Consider the following 19,157-nt stretch of genomic DNA (forward strand, 5'->3'; position numbering starts at 1 on the left):
ACATTATATCGGACAAGTTGATTTCTTTACTCGGGGATTACGAGATAGCTTAGGTTTATAGTTGCTTTTCTAAGTAGCCTAATAGATGTTTTACACTACACGAAACATTTTTTTAACATTTTTTTAGTTGTTTAAGTACAGCAGATGGACAAGCATCCAGGCTACAATGTTATGGTGCTTGTCAAACAGTGGAGTGCTGTTACATTTTGTAACACATCTTTACATCACTCCTGTATGCACACTTTCATTCCTAATATACACTACTCACATGATGTAACCCAGTGAAGTGAGTTAAATACATTTTGGACATACGCCCTGTGGTTTGTAGAAATTATTGGGGATTAAGTAAGTTTTTGAAATTGTAACCTTTTGAAGTAATTTATAAGATTTCTGGATAGACTGCATTGGATAGAGCTTTGAAGTGCATGCAAGGAGAGACTGATGGGCTGTTGCTGTCGCGTCCACCACCAAACGCCCCCTCCACTACCACACGCGGACCCTCCACCACACGCGGACCCTCCACCACACGCGGACCCTCCACCACACGCGGACCCTCCATATGCGGACCCTCCTCCACACGAGGACCCTCCTCCACACGAGGACCCTCCTCCACATGCGGACCCTCCTCCACATGCGGACCCTCCTCCACACGCGGACCCTCCACCACACGCTCTGGAACAGCATTCTTTGGACAGATGAAACTAAGATCAACCTGTACTAGAATGATGGGAAGAAAAAAGTATGGAGAAGGCTTGGAACGGCTCATGATCCGAAGCATACCACATCATCTGTAAAACACGGTGAAGGCAGTGTGATGGCATGGGCATGCATGGCTTCTAATGGCACTGGGTCACTAGTGTTTATTGATGATGTGACAGAAGACGGATGAATTCTGAAGTGTATAGGGATATATTGTCTGCTCAGATTCAGCCAAATTCAGCGAAGTTGATTGGACGGCGCTTCACTTTACAGATGGACAATGACCCAAAACATACTGCGAAAGCAACCCAGGAGTTTTTTAAGGCAAAGAAATGGAATATTCTGCAATGGCCGAGTCAAACACCTGATCTCAACCCGATCGAGCATGCATTTCACTTGCTGAAGACAAAACTTAAGGCAGAAAGACCCACGAACAAACAACAACTGACGACAGCAGCAGTAAAGGCCTGGCAAAGCATCACAAAGGAGGAAACCCAGCGTTTGGTGATGTCTATGCGTTCCAGACTTCAAGCAGTCATTGCCTGCAAAGGATTCTCGACAAAGTATTAAAAATGAACATTTTATTTATGATTGTGTTAATTTGTCCAATTACATTTGAGCCCCTGAAATAAGGGGACTGTGTATGAAAATGGTTGCAATTCCTAAACGTTTCATACGGTATTTTTGTTCAACCCCTTGAATTAAAGCGGAAAGTCTGCACTTCTATTGCATCTCAGTTGTTTCATTTCAAATCCATTGTGGTGGCGTACAGAGCCAAAACTATGAAAATTGTGTCAGTGTCCAATTTATTTCCGGACCCAACTGTACATGTATGTATGTACAGTTACCAAAAAAAAAGGTTGGAAACCATTGCACTATACAGTCTAGCTCTAGCACATTGACATCCCTGAAATGTAACATACACTATGTACTAAGGAGTTCTATTTTGTAACAATGGGGTTGTATTTCAGTAGATCTGCCTACAAAGAGTGCGTAGGTGGGACTGTTGCTTTAAAGCAGCAAGCAATGCTATGCAATAATTAGATTTGTATGTACAGATTTTAGCACCTAACTTTAGCTAAACGGACATAATTCTAAATAGTCCGACATGGCTATTTTCAGACAATTTTTTTCCCTTTGACTTCAATGGGGGTTAATGGCCAAAAACACGGCGCGAATTACCACTTTAGAAAATATACAATAAGGCCATAGCGTGCTTTATAACTTTAGTACAATCAATTTCTGGTTCACAAACGTCTCCTTCAGCTACAAAGTTGAACTGTTTAATATGAACGTGTCTCAAATCCCCTTCTCAGTTTTGCAACTGAACTGAAAAGGAGTTATGAGAGAGGTGCACTACTACATATACAGTTACATGGTCCGTTTGAACTGTCAAAGAGCTTCTTTCAGAAGAGAAAGGGGTCATGGGAAATTTATATTTGGGTATATTAATGTTAAATTAACGCATGAGGCATAATCGGCAATGGAAAAATCCCGGGCACTTAAAATCCCCCCCTGGTTCGTGTGCTGTGATGAGTGACCTGTCAGTCAACGCTGCGACTGGCAACAGCGATCCCAGCGACACCAAAGCTGAATCTGATGCACTGGGACCGGCAGCGGCAGTGATTGACAGGTCAAGTCACCGCGGCTCAATGAGGGGTAAAAAATTGGAGGAAGCGGCGCTAGAGTACCTAGGTTGCAGGAAAGCTTTCCCACCCTCCTCCCCCAGCCTCCCCATGCCTAACAAATATCTGTCTCCAAAAAATTCTGGCTGGCTCCTAAGTATTTTACATTTTTGTCGACCCCTGAATCATGGGATTATTCTACATAACGCCTGCAATTTAGTATCATTAACATGTTCATTATTCTTTGTTCAAAAGAAAGGGTCTTTATTACGTCTTTTATCCAAACACCAGAAAGCAGGTCCTATACCAAGCATAAATGTTTACCTTGGCTCACAAACGGAATTTCTCTTGCTTCTCTCTTTCATTGTTACAGGGAAGAACTCTGACTTTAACATACTAGAAGCATTTCTAGGCTGCCAATTAGATCACCTGGGAGTTTCTATTTACACACATTTCCGTTGTACAAACCTATTTGTCCATCAGTTTAGCAGTATTGGTAGCAGCACAAACGTAACAAGGAACAGCAACAGGAAGCCTTTCTCTCCCAGATCAATTAAAGCAGAGCCCTGCTAATGTATCTAGTGAACAATACTGCACATTGGATGGTCATTTAGAGTACAGTAGATGACATAAAAGTGCCCAAAGAAAATATTTCAACATATCAAATGTCATTTTGGAAAGTGTATCACATTAAAAGCGCTCTGGCCTAAACAGTGAAATTAACACCTGGTGAATGACGGTGCTTTCTATATCGACTTAAATACAAAAATACATGTACTGTAAATGTGCAAATAGCAAAATAAAGTGGTAAGGTGGAAGGTGTTACAGTATGACAGTCTCTGAATTGTAAATTGCGCAGAACAGACCTGGGTGTTTCCAATCTGTATCCAAGGAGCAATTCCTTGATTTGAAAAATTCAGATGTCGTCCAATGAAATCCTCACGTGCATATGTGAAAACGGGAAAAAAGAAAGACAGGATATAGCGTAATACTTTCAAGATGTACACCGTGTGACGGTATGGGTAGATTTGGCTGTCAATATGTTGTAGTTATTTATGTATGTACAGTTTATTGTATCAGTCCTATATATGTTCCTCTTACTGTATGTAAAACAGTGATGTACAGCTCTGTTCAAGAGTGGGGATCTGTAGTAGGGGTTAAGAAGCATAAGAAAGAAGCTGCAATCACAGAGTTTGGTATTGTAGGACTGGACACGATGATGGGATTAGGCCCATTGTTGAGGAAACTGGGAGAAGTCGACCACCAGTTGAGTGGACTTGTTCTGCAAGGAAGCTGTAAGCCCTGGGGCTATATCTGTATTGTATGACTTTGGAGGGGAATTGTCTGGGCATTGTCCTGTATCTGTCTACATCCTGTGGACTATATTAAGGATAGGAATGACCATATTTTGGCATGCCATTTTGGGATTCCTTGCCCACATTGAACCCCAGTAATCTCATCAACCGGGTCTGGGGGGCATAGACCAGGACTATTGTTCTCACCCAGACTAGCTAGCATCTCCCTGATTGGGACAGTGGTATACATACTCCTTCTCTCCCCAGCCTCAACTGAGTCATACTGGACTGAATATTCTTTGTGAAGGCTATGTGCTGACAGGGAACTGGCAGAACCCCACAAAGGAAGAGCTGACAGGGAGCTAGCAGAAAGGTACTGAGGGGACCCAATGCAGGGGTCTGGAGCAGCCGGTGGAGTTGCTGTTGTCTAGTATACTGTAATTGTCTTGGTCTCCCGTGACACACCCAGAATCTTGCTGATTTAAAACTTGCATTTAGTGCATCTTTCTACCAGTGTGTAGTATTTATAGTGGTCCCACTATCTCCACTTTCTTTGAATCAAGGATAAAGCGACTTGGCTATTTGCTAGTTGAATCGATCCCCACGTACAAAAATAGAATGGAATCTGGTATAGTATGTACTGATAATTAATAAAAACAACAGATAAAAAATAGGTATCACACTGACAAATTGAGCATTCTTTTGGGCTTAAGAATAAGACTGCACACTCCAGCTGTTGGGACTGAGTACTCAGTGGCTCCAGTCTGATCCGGTTGGCGGTTTCCTCCAGCTCTCCTTTCGCCTCTCTCGGCGTACCGCCGTGCCATGCTCGCACTCGTGTCTCCATCGCACACGCCGTTGACGTTAAAATCCCAGTAAGAACTCAGGCTAGCGTCCCTTCCAGCTTGTGATGATTTTAGACAGGAACCCAAAGGAAACGCTCTAACCCTGTGTGTTTTACAACGACTACAGATTGCTTCCTCAGGGGTAATGTCCTGATTAGCAGGAGGAGTTATTTTATCGTCTCTCGGGGGTTAGGGTATTTACCCCTTGGTCGTGCTCCTGTTACTTCTCAATATTCTTAGAACTTTAAGGAAGTCAATCAAATATATATATATATATATATATATATATATATATATATATATATATATATATTTGAAGGTGTACAAATTCTACATAACTGTAATGGCAACATGAGAAAAATAGCAGCATGAACAATGATGCTATAATTGGACACATAACTATTGAATTTGGGTTCTGGACTCACTAATTAGAATGATTGAATGGAGTGTAATACTATATAGGATACTTGAGCTGCCAACATATTTCATGTGGAATCTGTTGGTTGTTATATTGAATAATACATATCACAAATCCTTGATAATGGAGCTTAAATATGACTGCAAATCGTATCAAATCTGGCCCAAAGGGGTAGTGTTTTTAAAAGGATTTACTAGAATGTAATTGTGACGGGAGGGGGTAACCAGGCTATATAATAAAGGTCAAGCCCATTTGGTTACCCCTGCTCCGTGTATAAGGGTTCCAGAGAGTTGGCTCTTGGGCCCAGTAACATTGTATTATTGCATTGTACTTTGTGTAATAAAAACAATATTTTGTGTTTTTCCCTTTCCGGGCATGCCATCAAACAGGGATTGCTAGTGTATGAGTTTCAAGGGGGGGTTTGCGGAGGAACTGTTGTCCGAATGTGCCTACTAGATTGGGGTCTCGATTTACCGGTTCCCCAATAAATGTACCCGGGAATCATGCTTGAACTTGGAAAGGAGAATGAGGCAAAGGGATCACTATGTATTCCTGTTGCTGAGGGAATCCCTGGGTTAAGGAGGGTACCCCAGCTAGTGGCCAAGGTTACCCACAAACCGTATATTATATAGGCGCCGGTATGTCTGCTGGACATCAGAGTTTAAAGCAGCCAGAGGATGCCCAGAAGTGTGAACGTCATTTGGTTAGTGGGGAAAGGCGGAGTACTAGGAGTACTGTCCTCCGGGATGCCACTTTTTCTGCTAGACCTAAAGGCGCCTGCCCAGCGGGTGACAATGGGATAACTGGGGGGAGATGTGGCAGGCTTGCGCATGTCCCTTCGAATTTCCCGCTGACCCGACTTTTCTACCCGGCTTGGCTCTGATTGGCTGCTTGAAAGTTCCCACGTGCTGATTGGTTGTGGAGTTCTGCCTCTGTTTCAGCTAGAGGAGGGAAAGCTATAAGAAGCTATGAGCCAATCAGATTGGGTGTTCCCCTTGAGACGGAGCCGAAAGAGCACGGGCGGGCTTTGCAAAGTTGCTTTGTTCGAAATAGCAAGGCAACAGGCTTCGATTTTAAGCCTTAAAAGCCTGCCCGCCAGAGACTAAGTCCTGACTTTTGGACCGAGTTCTCAGAAACTAACGTAGCGGTTGCGGCTGGGATTTTATGCCGATGTGAGTTCCAGGAGATTCAGTCTGACTCGCGGTCAGGAGGGACCACGTTCTGAGAAACGAACGTAGCGGTGGCGTCAGGAATTTCATACCGATTTTGAGTTCCAGGAGATCCCGGGCTAAATCCCGGTCAGGGTAAAACTCTTCCAATAGAGTGCCCTGCTCCTAGTTTCAACCCCAAACCCCCAGTAAGTGTGTCTTTTTGTCTGTATTTTGTGTTCCATTGTGTGTATGCGGATTTAAGCCGAACAAACTACATTTTATTTCTCTACCTTGTTTTGCTCAATGAAGGATCCTTGTAAAAAGGTGTAAATAACCTGGTCTCCCGAGACATTAATCATGTAGGAATGAACCCAAATCAAGGCCTATATTTAAACCACCAGGTGCTAATGTCACATATTGGCAGCTCAAGTATCCCGTGTAGTATTACATTACATTACATCCAATCATTCTAATTAGTGAGTCCAGAACCCAAGTTAAAGGGCTATGTATCAATTTGTAGCATCATTGTTCATGCTACAATGTTTTTGTCACTGCAGTTACGTAGAGTTTGTATTTGTCTATTTTCATGTGTTTACATTTTTTTTTATATTGTTGATTGACTCCCTTAAAATTCTAAGAATTATGAGGAGAAACAGGACAACCAAGGGGTTAACACTCTTTGTGACGGGAGCTTTGTGACAGGCTATTAATAATATACAAAAATATATATAACTGGGTCTGAACTGGACGAGGCTTAGATATAATAAAGTATATTTATTCCTTTGGATAGGTGAACACGCAATATAGTACAGTAATAGACAAGATATAGCACTTTCTATGGGGAATGAGAAGTATGTTGCATAGCATTTCTCACGCAATCAAGATGGTATAGAAGAACACAGGATAAAGGGTGGACAGCAGTTTATAAACCTTTTGTAACCCTATCCTTAACATTAAGTACCGGTGATTGGTTTTCAATTAGCTCTAGCCACTCTAACGTGGGAACACATTTTTGCTCCCTGACCCCAGCTAGTTGGCACATGCTCAGTTGGACTCTGGGATCTCATTTCTGCAGGCCCACATTCAGGAATGCCAGTCAGTCTACCAAACGGAATTTCTGGCAGGATACCCTTTGTTGTAAGGTGTGAAATGGGACACTTAAAGCCTGCTCTGGTTTGAGTCATCTCCGCCCTCCTGTAAACAGTGTAGGTGATAAACTCCTTTGAACAGCACTTAAATTCTAGACATTGGGACGCTTTCCCTGACCATCTGCTGCCTTATGGCCAAAAGAATTTCCTCTGGTTCTTGTCCATACCTTGGGACACAGTATTAAAGATAAAACATAAACATATTAAAATATCCGGTTCCGTTGGGTCCAGAGGGTCCAAACTTCCCAGTTCTCAATGCCGGAACTGTGACACCCTATGGTCCAATTTGAGACTTGCTACGACCTTCGGAACCGGAGTTACACAAATACACTTTAAACCGTTTCTCATTTTAATACAAAAACTCAGCTGTAAATTAAATCACAGTTTTTCACTAAATCCCCATTGAAAACAACGGGCTTCGCCGCCATAGACTCTCAATGGCAAACCGCCGCCGTTGGAGGCTATGGGGATCCGCCGCCATAGACTTTCAACGGGGCAACGTCGCCGTTGAAGTCAATGGGGTTTTTCCGCCATAGCCGGTCAATGGAGATTGGCCGCCATTGAAGTCTATGGGAAAAGTCCCGAACTTTTAAGGGGATCCATACTCTGTCGGGTTGGTCCAAGAGGGTCAAGGATGGTTCTGCAGCGATGCCGGAGCAGTGACTACAGGTACCCCAAACCCTGGCCCTCTGGACCCTCCGGAACCGGAGATATGGATTCTTACTTTTCAGCTTTTCACACTTAGACGTTTTCTTGAGCTGTTTCTGCCGCCGCCATTGGAGCCTATGGCACGACCCGCTCTTCTCGGTTCGACCCTTATCAGGGGTTCAGGATTCGGGGACCCGGTTGTGGTCGAGTGGGGGGAGGCCTAGGAACTAGGGGCAAAAAGAATTTTATTTCTAGGTGCTCTAGAACTGTTTATTCCCACGCCACTTAACATTGAACTTCACTGCTAAGTGATCAAAGCTCTCTTTTAGAAATTGTATCCGCTTTGCGGTTTGGACGGCAGCCAACTCGTTCCTGGAAAGGGCCGTCGAGGAACCTCCATTGAAGTCAATGGGCCCATTGACTTACAATGGGAAACCGCCGCTCCTCCTCTCGGACGCCACCTGCTGGTCTTCACAGAAAACAGGACCAAAACAGCAAGATTCTCCATTAATGTTCTGGTAGCCACAGGATGCGGTGATACAGAGCACAGCGGAACGACAGGACTCCACAGGACAGCAGCGGTGCAGAATAAAAAGTTCCTTTATTAACACGTCATGGTGCAGACAGGTGTGGGTGCAAAGTCTCCTCCTCTTACGCGTTTCACGCCTGTGCGGCGTGAAACGCGTAAGAGGAGGAGACTTTGCACCCACACCTGTCTGCACCATGACGTGTTAATAAAGGAACTTTTTATTCTGCACCGCTGCTGTCCTGTGGAGTCCTGTCTTTCCGCTGTGCTCTGTATCACCGCATCCTGTGGCTACCAGAACATTTTCTCTACCAAGCAGAAGCACGCACATCCAGGAGAAAACGGGCATGGTTCACGTGAGTTTTTTGCATTATTGCAATTACTGGGAGGTACTAGACGGGTGTTTCTAGGTGGTCATAGACTGTGTCCTCATTGGGAGTGATGTGGTAGGGTTTATATAGCTCTGTCCACACCACTCACCAGGACTATATCTACATGTCTTTAATGTACGCCCACCTTCATACCCCAGTACTCACTTGTGTATAAAACCTACCGTTTATTAGCCTTCTTCAATCAAGATTGTTTATACCGTCATTATCCTTGGTCATTAGTAGCACTATCATAGAACATTGTTCTTCTATTTTGAAGATTCGCCATTAGAATGCATTGAGCCCTAATGGCGGCCTATGGGACCCTGCAAAATGGTGCCTGAAAAGGCGGGAAAATTACACAAAGGGCTATAATCATTAAAGAACTATTAACCCTTGTACTCCCGGATGGATCCTAGTGTGTGTGTGTGATGCAGACACTGATATAACAATAAAACATGGGAACGGGAATATACATTTTCATGTTATAACAAGGGTTAAATCACATTTCTGGGTCTCAGCCCAGTTAACCCCTTGTCTCCCTGGTGAGGTCAGTGGATGGCCAAATGGGGTGCAATCCCTTTAATCCCGGGCCACCCCCTTTCTCCCTCTACACTCTTAACCCCTGAGGGACTATAAAATAACTCCTCCTGCTAATCAGAACATGACTCTTGAAGAAGCAACATGTAGTCGTTGGGAAACGCGTAGGGTGAGAGCGTTTTGTTTTGGGGTTCCAGCCGAAAATCATCCCAAGTTGGAAGGGAAGCTAGCCTGAGTTCTTGCTGGGACTCTGTGACGTCACTGGCCGGCGCGAGCAAGGCTTGGCGGTCCGCCGAGGGAGGCGAAAGTAGTGGTGGAGGAAAAACGCCAACTGGATCAGACCGGAGTCACTAACTTCTCAGCCCCAACAGCTAGTTCAATTTGTGATTGTGATACCTATTTTGTATCTGTTTTTATTAAATATCAAGACATACTACACAGTCGGGCCCCGCTTTACGGTGCTCCGCTTGACAGCGTCCACTCATACGGCGTTTCCTAATATATACCCATATTCATTACGTTCGGTGCTTGTTCCGTTTTTCCGGCGATTTTCAGCATGGTGTGCACAGCAGCAAAGTATCCAGCTTTTTTAAAACAACAGTTTTAGTGCGTGCGCAACTCCTTGTCAGATGCCATTTGTCAGCGAAGCAGTCTGTTTACAGCTCTGCATCTCTGTTTTCAAAGGTTCAATACAGTACAGTAGGGCCCCACTTTACGGCGATTTCTGCTTTACGGCGGCGGCCTGGAACGGAACCCGCCCTACTGTTCCAGATTCCTTTCTATTTTTATGTGGGAAGCGATTCAGCTAGCAAATAGCCAAGTCGCTTTATCCTTGATTCAAAGAAAGTGGAGATAGTGGGACCACTATAAATAATACTACACACTGGTTGAAAGACACACTATAGATGAGTTTTAAATCCGATTCTGGGAAAGGTGTACAGCATATCTTGTCCGTATTATGCCATGTCCTTTCTTTGTTCCCGTTTTAACATATGAGGATTAGATTGGACGACATCTGAATTTTTCAAACAGAAGAATTGCTCCTTGGATACAGATTGGGGACACCCTCGTCTGTTTTGCGCCAGCGAGAATGACCTATATTCAGGTTTCTATATTAAATGTCATGTAATCTCATTTTGGGTATTACTGTCTTAATGTTACAACCAGCACTCCTGCGTATCACATTGGAAATTGTTGCCATTAAAGTACATTTTACAACCTCTATGAAGAAGATGAATATTAACCCTGTTATCTCAATTTGCAAGCATTTTAATCTTTTACAGTAGCAATCGTGCTACAAACTGATACTTTCAATCTTTCTGGACTATTTTTAAAGTTCATTAAAGCTGTAGCTCAAGCTGACTTAAATAAAATACTGTAATAATTCCGTTCAATATGTGCTTCAATACAATCTGCACACTGACAAGTGATTAGCAAAGTTGCCGATCGATCCGTTCTCTTGTAATCAATGATTCGGCTGGGGGTTTTTTAACCCCCATTTCCATCTGTTTCCGTAATGCTGCGATCTCGCACCTCGTCGCCGTTGCGAAATGCGCTACTAATTTGTTTTGTGTTCTGGTGAGCCCCATCATCTGGTCTGCCCAAAAGGAACAGCCAGGGGTCCAGTGGGATAGTGAGTCCCAAGAGCCTCTAAATGCTACAAGTATTTTCTCATAGTACAGAACTGATTAATAAAAAAAACACATGTAAGATAGGGCTTTAAAGGATTCTCATTCTCTATTTATAACTCTTTAGAAATCCTTTGAAATCCTTGTTTTTCAATAATTAGAACTGCCTTGTGGGTTTGTTTATCAAGAATATCCGGTAAACCTATTTTTTTTTATATACAAGAAAAATAAATATAGTGTCTTAGACATGCACACATACTTGTATCTACAGAAAAAAAAAATATTTGTTGTGTTTGTTAAACTGTTTTACTTTATAGAAAAAAACCTACGGTAAGGTTGTATAGTCGTTTTTGGCAAGACCTATTTATATGTTCTTTTACTTATTTAAAAACAGCAGTGTGACTTTCTATAGTATAGGGTTTTCTCTATTGGTACAACGTGGCATCTGCTTAACCTTTTCAGTGACCTTAATATGATATACCTGGAACGCCAGGGGCCCGTATGACATACCATGGACAAATGCTAATTTTCTAGGGTGCAATCAGGCTGACTGGGCAGCCTGATGGAAACAGGAGTGGACTTCCCTCCACCCAAGGACGAACCGTGTCACTTGATTGCTCCAGGAACAATTACATGATGGGGAGTCCCGTGGCACTCTGGTACCGCGGGCACTGAAACGGTTAAATGTGAGTTTTATAGCATGTCTGGTTACAAATCTCTATCAAACGTATATACTGTATGAAGTATAACTCCTTTTTTTTGGATTACACTATGAAATGAATGACCAGAATACTTCAACGTTTGAACAGTATTTATGGTTGTCAAAACAGTAATTTGTTTACACATAGTAGCAAATCTTGAACCAATGTTACCTTCCAAATGACTAACTCATTGACTATATTAGCATCTGACTGTGCTTTACACTGTATCTGAACAAAAACCACTCGTTGTCACTTGTAGAAAGATTGTGACTTGATTAATATGGCTGGTAACACTTGTGGGTTACTACACTTCCCTAGTATAGATAATGATGTTGATGTACATGCGCTTTCAAGGCCAAATGCATTATTTTACCATCTGAGAAAGTGATGCTTATCTATACACAATAATGCCAACAGTATATGTACTATTTTATTATGTTCCAGTAACTGTTACAAAACCCTGCAAAAATCCAATTTGCATGGCTTTATAACTTGGACAATACCTGTGTGAAGATGAATGTATTGCATTACTGGAGGAAATCCTGCTCTGAAGCAAACTTTCACTATAAATTCATACTTTCGTCATATAGCACTGCCCATGCCAAGCAAACCTACTTTTCTTCACTGATACTGTAACGCGTAGCTCACCACAAACGAAGCGCGACCGCGGTGCTGACGTAAGGAATTGGTTAACGCCGACCCACAGCCATGCGGGCGCGCCTAGGATGTAGAGTAGTCGTTCAAGCCAGGTCAGGATTACAGATAGGAGAATGGTCAAAGTACTTGTCAGGTACAGGAGCGAAGAGTTGCGGATCGTCAGAGTGCGTAGCCAAGTTCGGGTTGGAGAGTAGCGGATTGTCGGGGTACGTAGCCAGGTTCAGGATTGGAGAATATCGGATCGTTGGAGTACTTAGCCTAGGTCAGGACTGGAGACAGGAGAAGGGTCGTTCAAAGCCAGATCAGGAGAGAAGTGTGGAATCAAGGAGACAAGCAGGGTCAGGCAACAAGAGGTTAATCAGCAAGGCAAGGTCTGGAGCTAGAATGCAGCAAGACTATGCTCAGCAAAGAATGAGAGCAGACTGAAGGTATATAAAGGCGGAGCCTCCAATAGCCAGCCAGGGTGGAAACAGGAAGTAAGCGCCGATAGGCTGCTGGTGGACACAGGTGTGCCCTATGATGCAGCCTAATCGGGGAGGCCAAGGGGCGGAGCTTGGAGTGCGCGTCACTCCCACGCTGATTCTTAGGGCAAGAGGGGGCGGGACCAATCGCTCGCCGACCTGCGCGTGTCACTGAGGTCAGGGGGCAGAGCCGAGAACGCGTGTCATTCCCACGGCGGTCCTGACCTTCACCAGAGCAGGGGCGGGGCATGAACAGTGTGTCAGCAGGGAAGCTGGCCGAATGCACCCGTGGTGCGTCAGAGGGGCGCGGGGTCCGAATTCGCAGGCAGGGGATCAGGACGTGCAAGGTCCACGTGCGCATACTGGGACCACGAAACCGCGCATCCCAAGTGTCCGTCACGGAAGGCTTGTTGGGGTGAGGAGGTGGTCTGCGACCGCCAGGATGGCGAATCCTCACAGATACAAACTGTCCTCTAACCCTCCACGCTTATTCGCCACGCTTAACTCCCTTCAACTCCCTTCTCTGCCCAACTACACTTGCACCCCCTTCTACCCTCACAGATTGAGACGTCACCACCTACTTCACAGACAGGATTAAGCCAAACAGACATGACATATCCATTTCAAGTTCCACACACAACACCTACCTCTCTTTGTGCACCCAAATCCACCCTCGGCTCATTTTCCATTGTGACTGAGGATGAGATCTCCACGCTCCTCATTACCTCGCCCTCCAACCTGCCCCCTTGGTACTCTGCCCTCTCTTGCACACTAACCGACACCCTAATTCACCGCTCTGCCACATTCCCATCTTCTTTTAAACATGCACTCATTACTCCCATTCTAAAGAAACCTTCTCATGACTATGCTTCCTCTAACTACCACCTTATCTCTCTTCTCCCCTTTACCACCAAGCTACTTGAGTGGTTTGTATAAAACCGCCTGACTCCCTTTCTTTCCTCCAATTCCCGGCTTAACTCTTTACAATCTGCTTTCTGTCCTCTACACTCCACCAAGACAACACTAACAAAAGTGATCAATGTCCTACTCACAGCTATTCAAAGGGTCACTTCTCCTTGCTGATTCTCCAGGATCTCTGTTGCCTTCGACCTGTTGATCACCGCCTTCTCCTGAACACTCTCCACTCCATTGGCTTTCGTGACGCAGCCTTATAGAGCCTTCCGTGACGTGGCCTCCTGGAATACATACCTATCAATCCACACCTTCAGTGTTTCATTCTCTGATGTCTCCTCCTCTTCACTCCCCATCTCTGTTGGGGTCCCACAAGGCTCTGTCCTTGACCCTCAGCTCTTCTCACTCTACTCCTCTTCTCTTGGTGAACTAATACAATTTTTGTCTTCCAGTTTCATCTCTATTCTGATGAAACCCAAATTGACCGTTTTCCCCCTGATCTCTCTCCCTCTCTCCTGTCCGGTGTCACCAACTGTCTTTCTGCAATCTCCTCCTGGATGTCCCACATTCACCTGATGCTTAACATGTCCAAAACAGAACGAATACACTCTTCCACTGCCACCACTACACCCAAACTCTCTCACAGTCAACACCACCATCTCATTAACAACTCAAACCCACTGTGTAGGAGTTATCTTTGATTGCAATCTCCTTCATTCCTCACATTCAGTCCCTCACGAAGTCTTGCCTCCGATATGTCGCTAGGATACGTACGCCCTTTCATGATCCAACTAAAATCCTATTTCACTCACCGATCTTATCCCGCTTTGACTACTGCAACCCTCTCCTAGTTGGCATTCCTCTTGTTCGCTTATCCAACTCCAATCCATCCAAAATGCTGCTGTCAGACTCATCTACCTTACTCATTTCCGTTTTTGCTGCTCCACTATGCAAATCACTACACTGGCTTCCCATATCCTCTACAATCAATCTTAAAACCCTAGCTCTGACCTACAAAGCTCTCACCGACATTTTGCTATATGACGGTGGCTTGCGGGACGGATGCCGTCGGATAACCGAGGACCGCCCGTGCTCCTTATAGCAGCTCTTAAAACTTGACTAGAAAACTGAATTAGGTGTTGTTGAATAAAGAACAGACATATTAATGTGAGACCTATGCTTTTGTTTTATTGCTGTATCCCAGTGTGTAGATGACTTTATATCGTGCAATATAGTTGCATGGTAATTATCAAGCTTGTATCTATTGATGGTTCTTCTGGGTTATTTGACCCTCTCTTCGGTCCTGTCTTTTCTTTTCACATACCGTACACGCCCCTCAGCTGTGTACTCATTACAAGATCAAGTCCTCAAAATAGCTTTCTCCGTGTCAGCCAGCAATTAATCACATATATACTGTGACGATTTAAAAGCATTCCTTTTCTGCTTGTTGACCCTGTTGCGAGGATATTAAAATGTTGCTACAGTATTGCTAGAGGAAGTGTGTGTGTGTGTGTGTGTGTGTGTGTGTGTGTGTGTGTGTGTGTGTGTGTGTGTGTGTGTGTGTGTGTGTGTGTGTGTGTGTCCTGCCTCACTAATCCCACTGATTGTGTGTGCGTGCACGCGCGCGCTCACACAGGCGATGCAGACGATTGGACTTTGAAATGTGGACTATTTTTCTGAAGGCCCTGTTTGTTTGTTTTTTACCACCGTTGCACACTTTAAGTATTAAGTGGATAGGGGGGTTCCCAGCACACAAAATACTAAAATAATGACAAAAAAAATTTGATAATACTCCTTATATTTGTTTCCTCCATCCCATTATTGATTTACGCATATTTTGTTTTCCCTTTCCCGTTTTTGTCTTGTTTTCTTGCTTTATTTGTTCCCCCTTCCCCATCCCTCCTTTCATTTTGTACAAATCTTGTTGACTGTTCAGGCTCCCTGCAGCCTATTACTGGGCACTGTGTGCAGCATCATGAAGTGGTAACAATACAATTTATTTTTCAATTGGTATTCAAACCTTTTTTTTGTCATTATTTCAGTATTTTGAGTGCTGGGAACCTCCCTATCCACCTGTTACTTACCAAGGAGGGTTTGAGGTCCTTCCATGTTCCAAACAAGAAACATAGAAGTCCAGAGCAACATCCAATGTGACAAAAATACACAGTGAAATACCTATATATCTCTTGAAAAAAAGGGTAATTTAGTTAACCCTTTGGCCAAAGCGTATAAGCCTGCGAGCCACTTTCAAGGCATGACCATAATATCGCAGGTCCTTCCATTTTCCCTTGCACCTTTTTCTCTTTGTTGCATCCTATTACGGTTCAGTGGAGTGCTGCCTATCGCCCATACTTTGTGTATCACTTTAACTATTGTTGCACAAGTTTTTTTTTTTTTTAGTCCAAAGTAATATGTTTGTTTCGATTTTATGTAGTTCATGTTCGGGACACTCCCTGATCATGGACATAACTGCAGTATGAAGGAATCTCAACGAGCAACATACTGTTGATTTGAAATCTTTTTCTACATAGAAATCCCTAGTTCCTGTTCTCCTGTCCTAGAGCCAACTACAAGCAGAAATAAAGAATATTTTCAGGAAATATGGTGTTATTGTGTTTTTCATAAAGCTGCATTTTGTAATGACTTTTTTATGACTTCTGATGTCACCTCATCCTTTCCTTTCTGATTTATTAAGAAGTGCTACTCCTAAGGCCGAGTCCATAGACGGACAGGCCGTGCTGAGGCGTGCGGACGCTCCGCGCTGAGCCCCTGCATCCTCAATGAGGATGCCTTGAGAGGGGGCTCACGCGAGCGTCCGCAGGCGTGCTGAAGAGTTGGAGGTTTCAGCCGAGCGCCAAACTGTTTTTCAGCGCGCTGTCGGCTAAAAACCACCAATCACAGCACCCGTCAACGTCACGGCGCCGTGACGTCGGCGCCGCGACATTGACGTCAGTGCGTCGCGGGCGATTGGCCCAGCGACGTCACTGCCCCGCCTCCAACCACCTCCCCCCGGCTCCCTTCGCGCACGCTGGCTCGCCTGCAAGTCCGTGCAATCGCGCTGACTGAAGCAGGCGAGCCTCAGCGTTAGCGCGCCTCCGCTCTCCCCACACCTCTATGGCCCGGGCCTAAGACTCTTACATTGCTGGAAGACGCCTTCTGACCCCATTCAAGAGAGAGGCAATATTTATTCTGCAGTGTTTCTCCATAAAACACCTTCCATGCCAAACACCTTAAAGCCCAGTCACTTGAATCAGCTATAAAGAGTCATATTTATTAAGCTGTGTGAGAAGGTGCCTTACGCGGAGCACTGCTTTGTAGATATGACCCATAATCTTGATTTAAGGAAACTTTAAAAAAAAGCCACCTGAAATAGTTCCTTCAAGTAAAACTCAAAGGTGCCTATGCTTCCTTATAACGCTGTGCTTGGGGTCCAAAGAATCACACCGTGTTATAAGCGGATCGCGTTAGAAATAAGGCACAATTGTATGCATTGTACAATAAAGTATTTAAGATATCAATAATCGTGTTGTAAAGTATTCATACATACTGTACGAAAATTGGGAGCCACGCTTGCATCGCGATATAAGCGGATTTGCGTTGTAACGGATCGCGTTATAATGGTGTTGAGCTGTACATGTTTTAAGCAAATAAAATCCATTGAGACTAAAGATATAGTCATTTTGAAAGCATGTAACCCGAAGACAGGAGCAACCTATTGTTTGTAGAATGTCTAATTTTACATGCTGTGCTTATTATAAGTCAAGTCATAAGTTCAATAAGCAACCCCTCCCTACCCCGTTCCCCGTTAAGACAACTCCTCAGCATGTCCTGCTCTTTAAAGATTTTTTTTTAAAGATAGAGTGTATATATATATGTGTGTGTGTGTGTGTGTGTGTGTGTGTGTGTGTGTGTGTGTGTGTGTGTGTATGTATATATATATATATATATATACTGTATGTTCATTTGTATGTCTTAGACAGGTCTGCAACCCTGTCTTTCACCATTATCGCCCAGCACACAGCACTTCCACTGCAGCAAGGGATTCTGGGAAATGACATGCATATGCGCTTGAGACAAAAGGTGGCATTTGCATGTCATTTCCCAGAATCCCTTGCTGCAGTGGAAGTGCTGTGTGCTGGGCGATAATGGTGAAAGACAGGGTTGCAGACCTGTCTAAGACATGCAAATGAACATACAGTAATATTTACAGTTGCTATATGCTTTACTGTGGAGGGTTTTTGTCACTTTTTTACCCACCATAACCTTAATAAGTGTTGTGTGTGTACTGTACATATAAAAAAAATCAGGGGAGTTTTCTTTTAAAAATCGCCCCAGGCACATTGCTTTTTTAATTCTATAACTTCTCCAAGGCAGTGATGGTGGAGATACAGTACATAATGCACAAGTATATTGTAGCTCAGAGTATTGAGAGCACTATTACAAGTGTGAAAATATGTTACTGACGGTATTGTTTTATTCCCCACAGATTCTTCCTGGTTTGTTTATTGGAAACTTTAAAGGTATGTTTAGTTTTTTTTTTTTTAAATGTTTTTTGACTACTGAGTGCACTGGCAAAAAAGAGCTCCTCCTTTAAACATTTCCCACTGTTGTATTGCGGAGATGTGAGGTTACAAACCCATTTGCTGCTGTAGCAGGCTACAACGCATTGCAGAATTGGCAAAGGAAATACTGTTGGAAGCACGAACACATTGGTATCTTTGTCAAGTTTACCGTGTGCATATGTGATCGACCGTTATATGGATCTGATTACCTCTGCCCACGTTACTGCTGAAAGATTGGAACAGCGGTTTGGAGTTCTTTGCCTGGTTTACTACAGTATATATTATATCATTTTGACATGCCACACACATGGTATTGTATCGTGTGTTAGTGTGGGAAAACGGTCATGAAGAGAAATTGTTTCATTTTCTGTAGTTTGTGACATTACACCACTCCTCACCTAAAACAGATTTATTCCATTGTAAGTGGTAGCGTCTGCATTGTACAATGATTTGATCTTTGTAGTTGGCAATTGGTTATTATTAGATGAAATACAAACAGTATTCTCTCTACGTCCCTCCTATATCAGTACAAATGAATGGGGAATTGGGCTAAGGATCAGGAACCAGGAAAATCTGACTTCGCTCTAGTAGATCCTAGAAGAAAGAAGAAGCTAGGATCCCTCCCCCTTTCCCTAAGTATCCCTTACTTCAGGGTTGCGCAAACTTTTCTTGCTGCGCCCCCCTGCCTGCTCTCCTCGGTTCTCGTGCCCTCCCTTACCTCGGTGCTGCGTCAAATGATGCAGCGAGGTCTTGTGGCGTTAAGTGACCTGGGTCGTGATTTGCCGTCACGTTGCCATGGTCACGCATCCTGAAGCCGGCTGACTCTCGGTAAGTTGAGTTGCAGAGGCCTCGTGCAGTTCCCCGGCCATTGGGGAAGAGTGCACGACCTCTGCAACCGCTGCGCCCCCCAAAACAAATCTCGCACCCCCACAGTTTGCGCACCCCTGCCTTACTTAACCCCTCCCCATGGCCT

General features: G+C 44.0%; 1 protein-coding gene across 2 annotated transcripts in view; it reads left to right on the forward strand.

Annotated features, from left to right (window-relative positions):
• Positions 1-19,157, forward strand: part of DUSP22 (dual specificity phosphatase 22) — a 99,992-nt gene that overhangs the window by 19,782 nt on the left and 61,053 nt on the right. The window contains exon 2 of one of the 2 annotated variants that reach the window (XM_075585810.1): positions 18,109-18,142. The exons of the other annotated variant lie outside the window; for it this stretch is intronic. Within the exon in view, the coding sequence (XP_075441925.1) occupies positions 18,109-18,142 (34 nt within the window). The remainder of the gene's footprint in view (positions 1-18,108; positions 18,143-19,157) is intronic. 2 annotated transcript variants of the gene reach the window in all.

The sequence above is a fragment of the Ascaphus truei genome, chromosome 2 (assembly GCF_040206685.1).
Source record: "Ascaphus truei isolate aAscTru1 chromosome 2, aAscTru1.hap1, whole genome shotgun sequence".
Classification (NCBI taxonomy): Eukaryota; Metazoa; Chordata; class Amphibia; order Anura; family Ascaphidae; genus Ascaphus; species Ascaphus truei.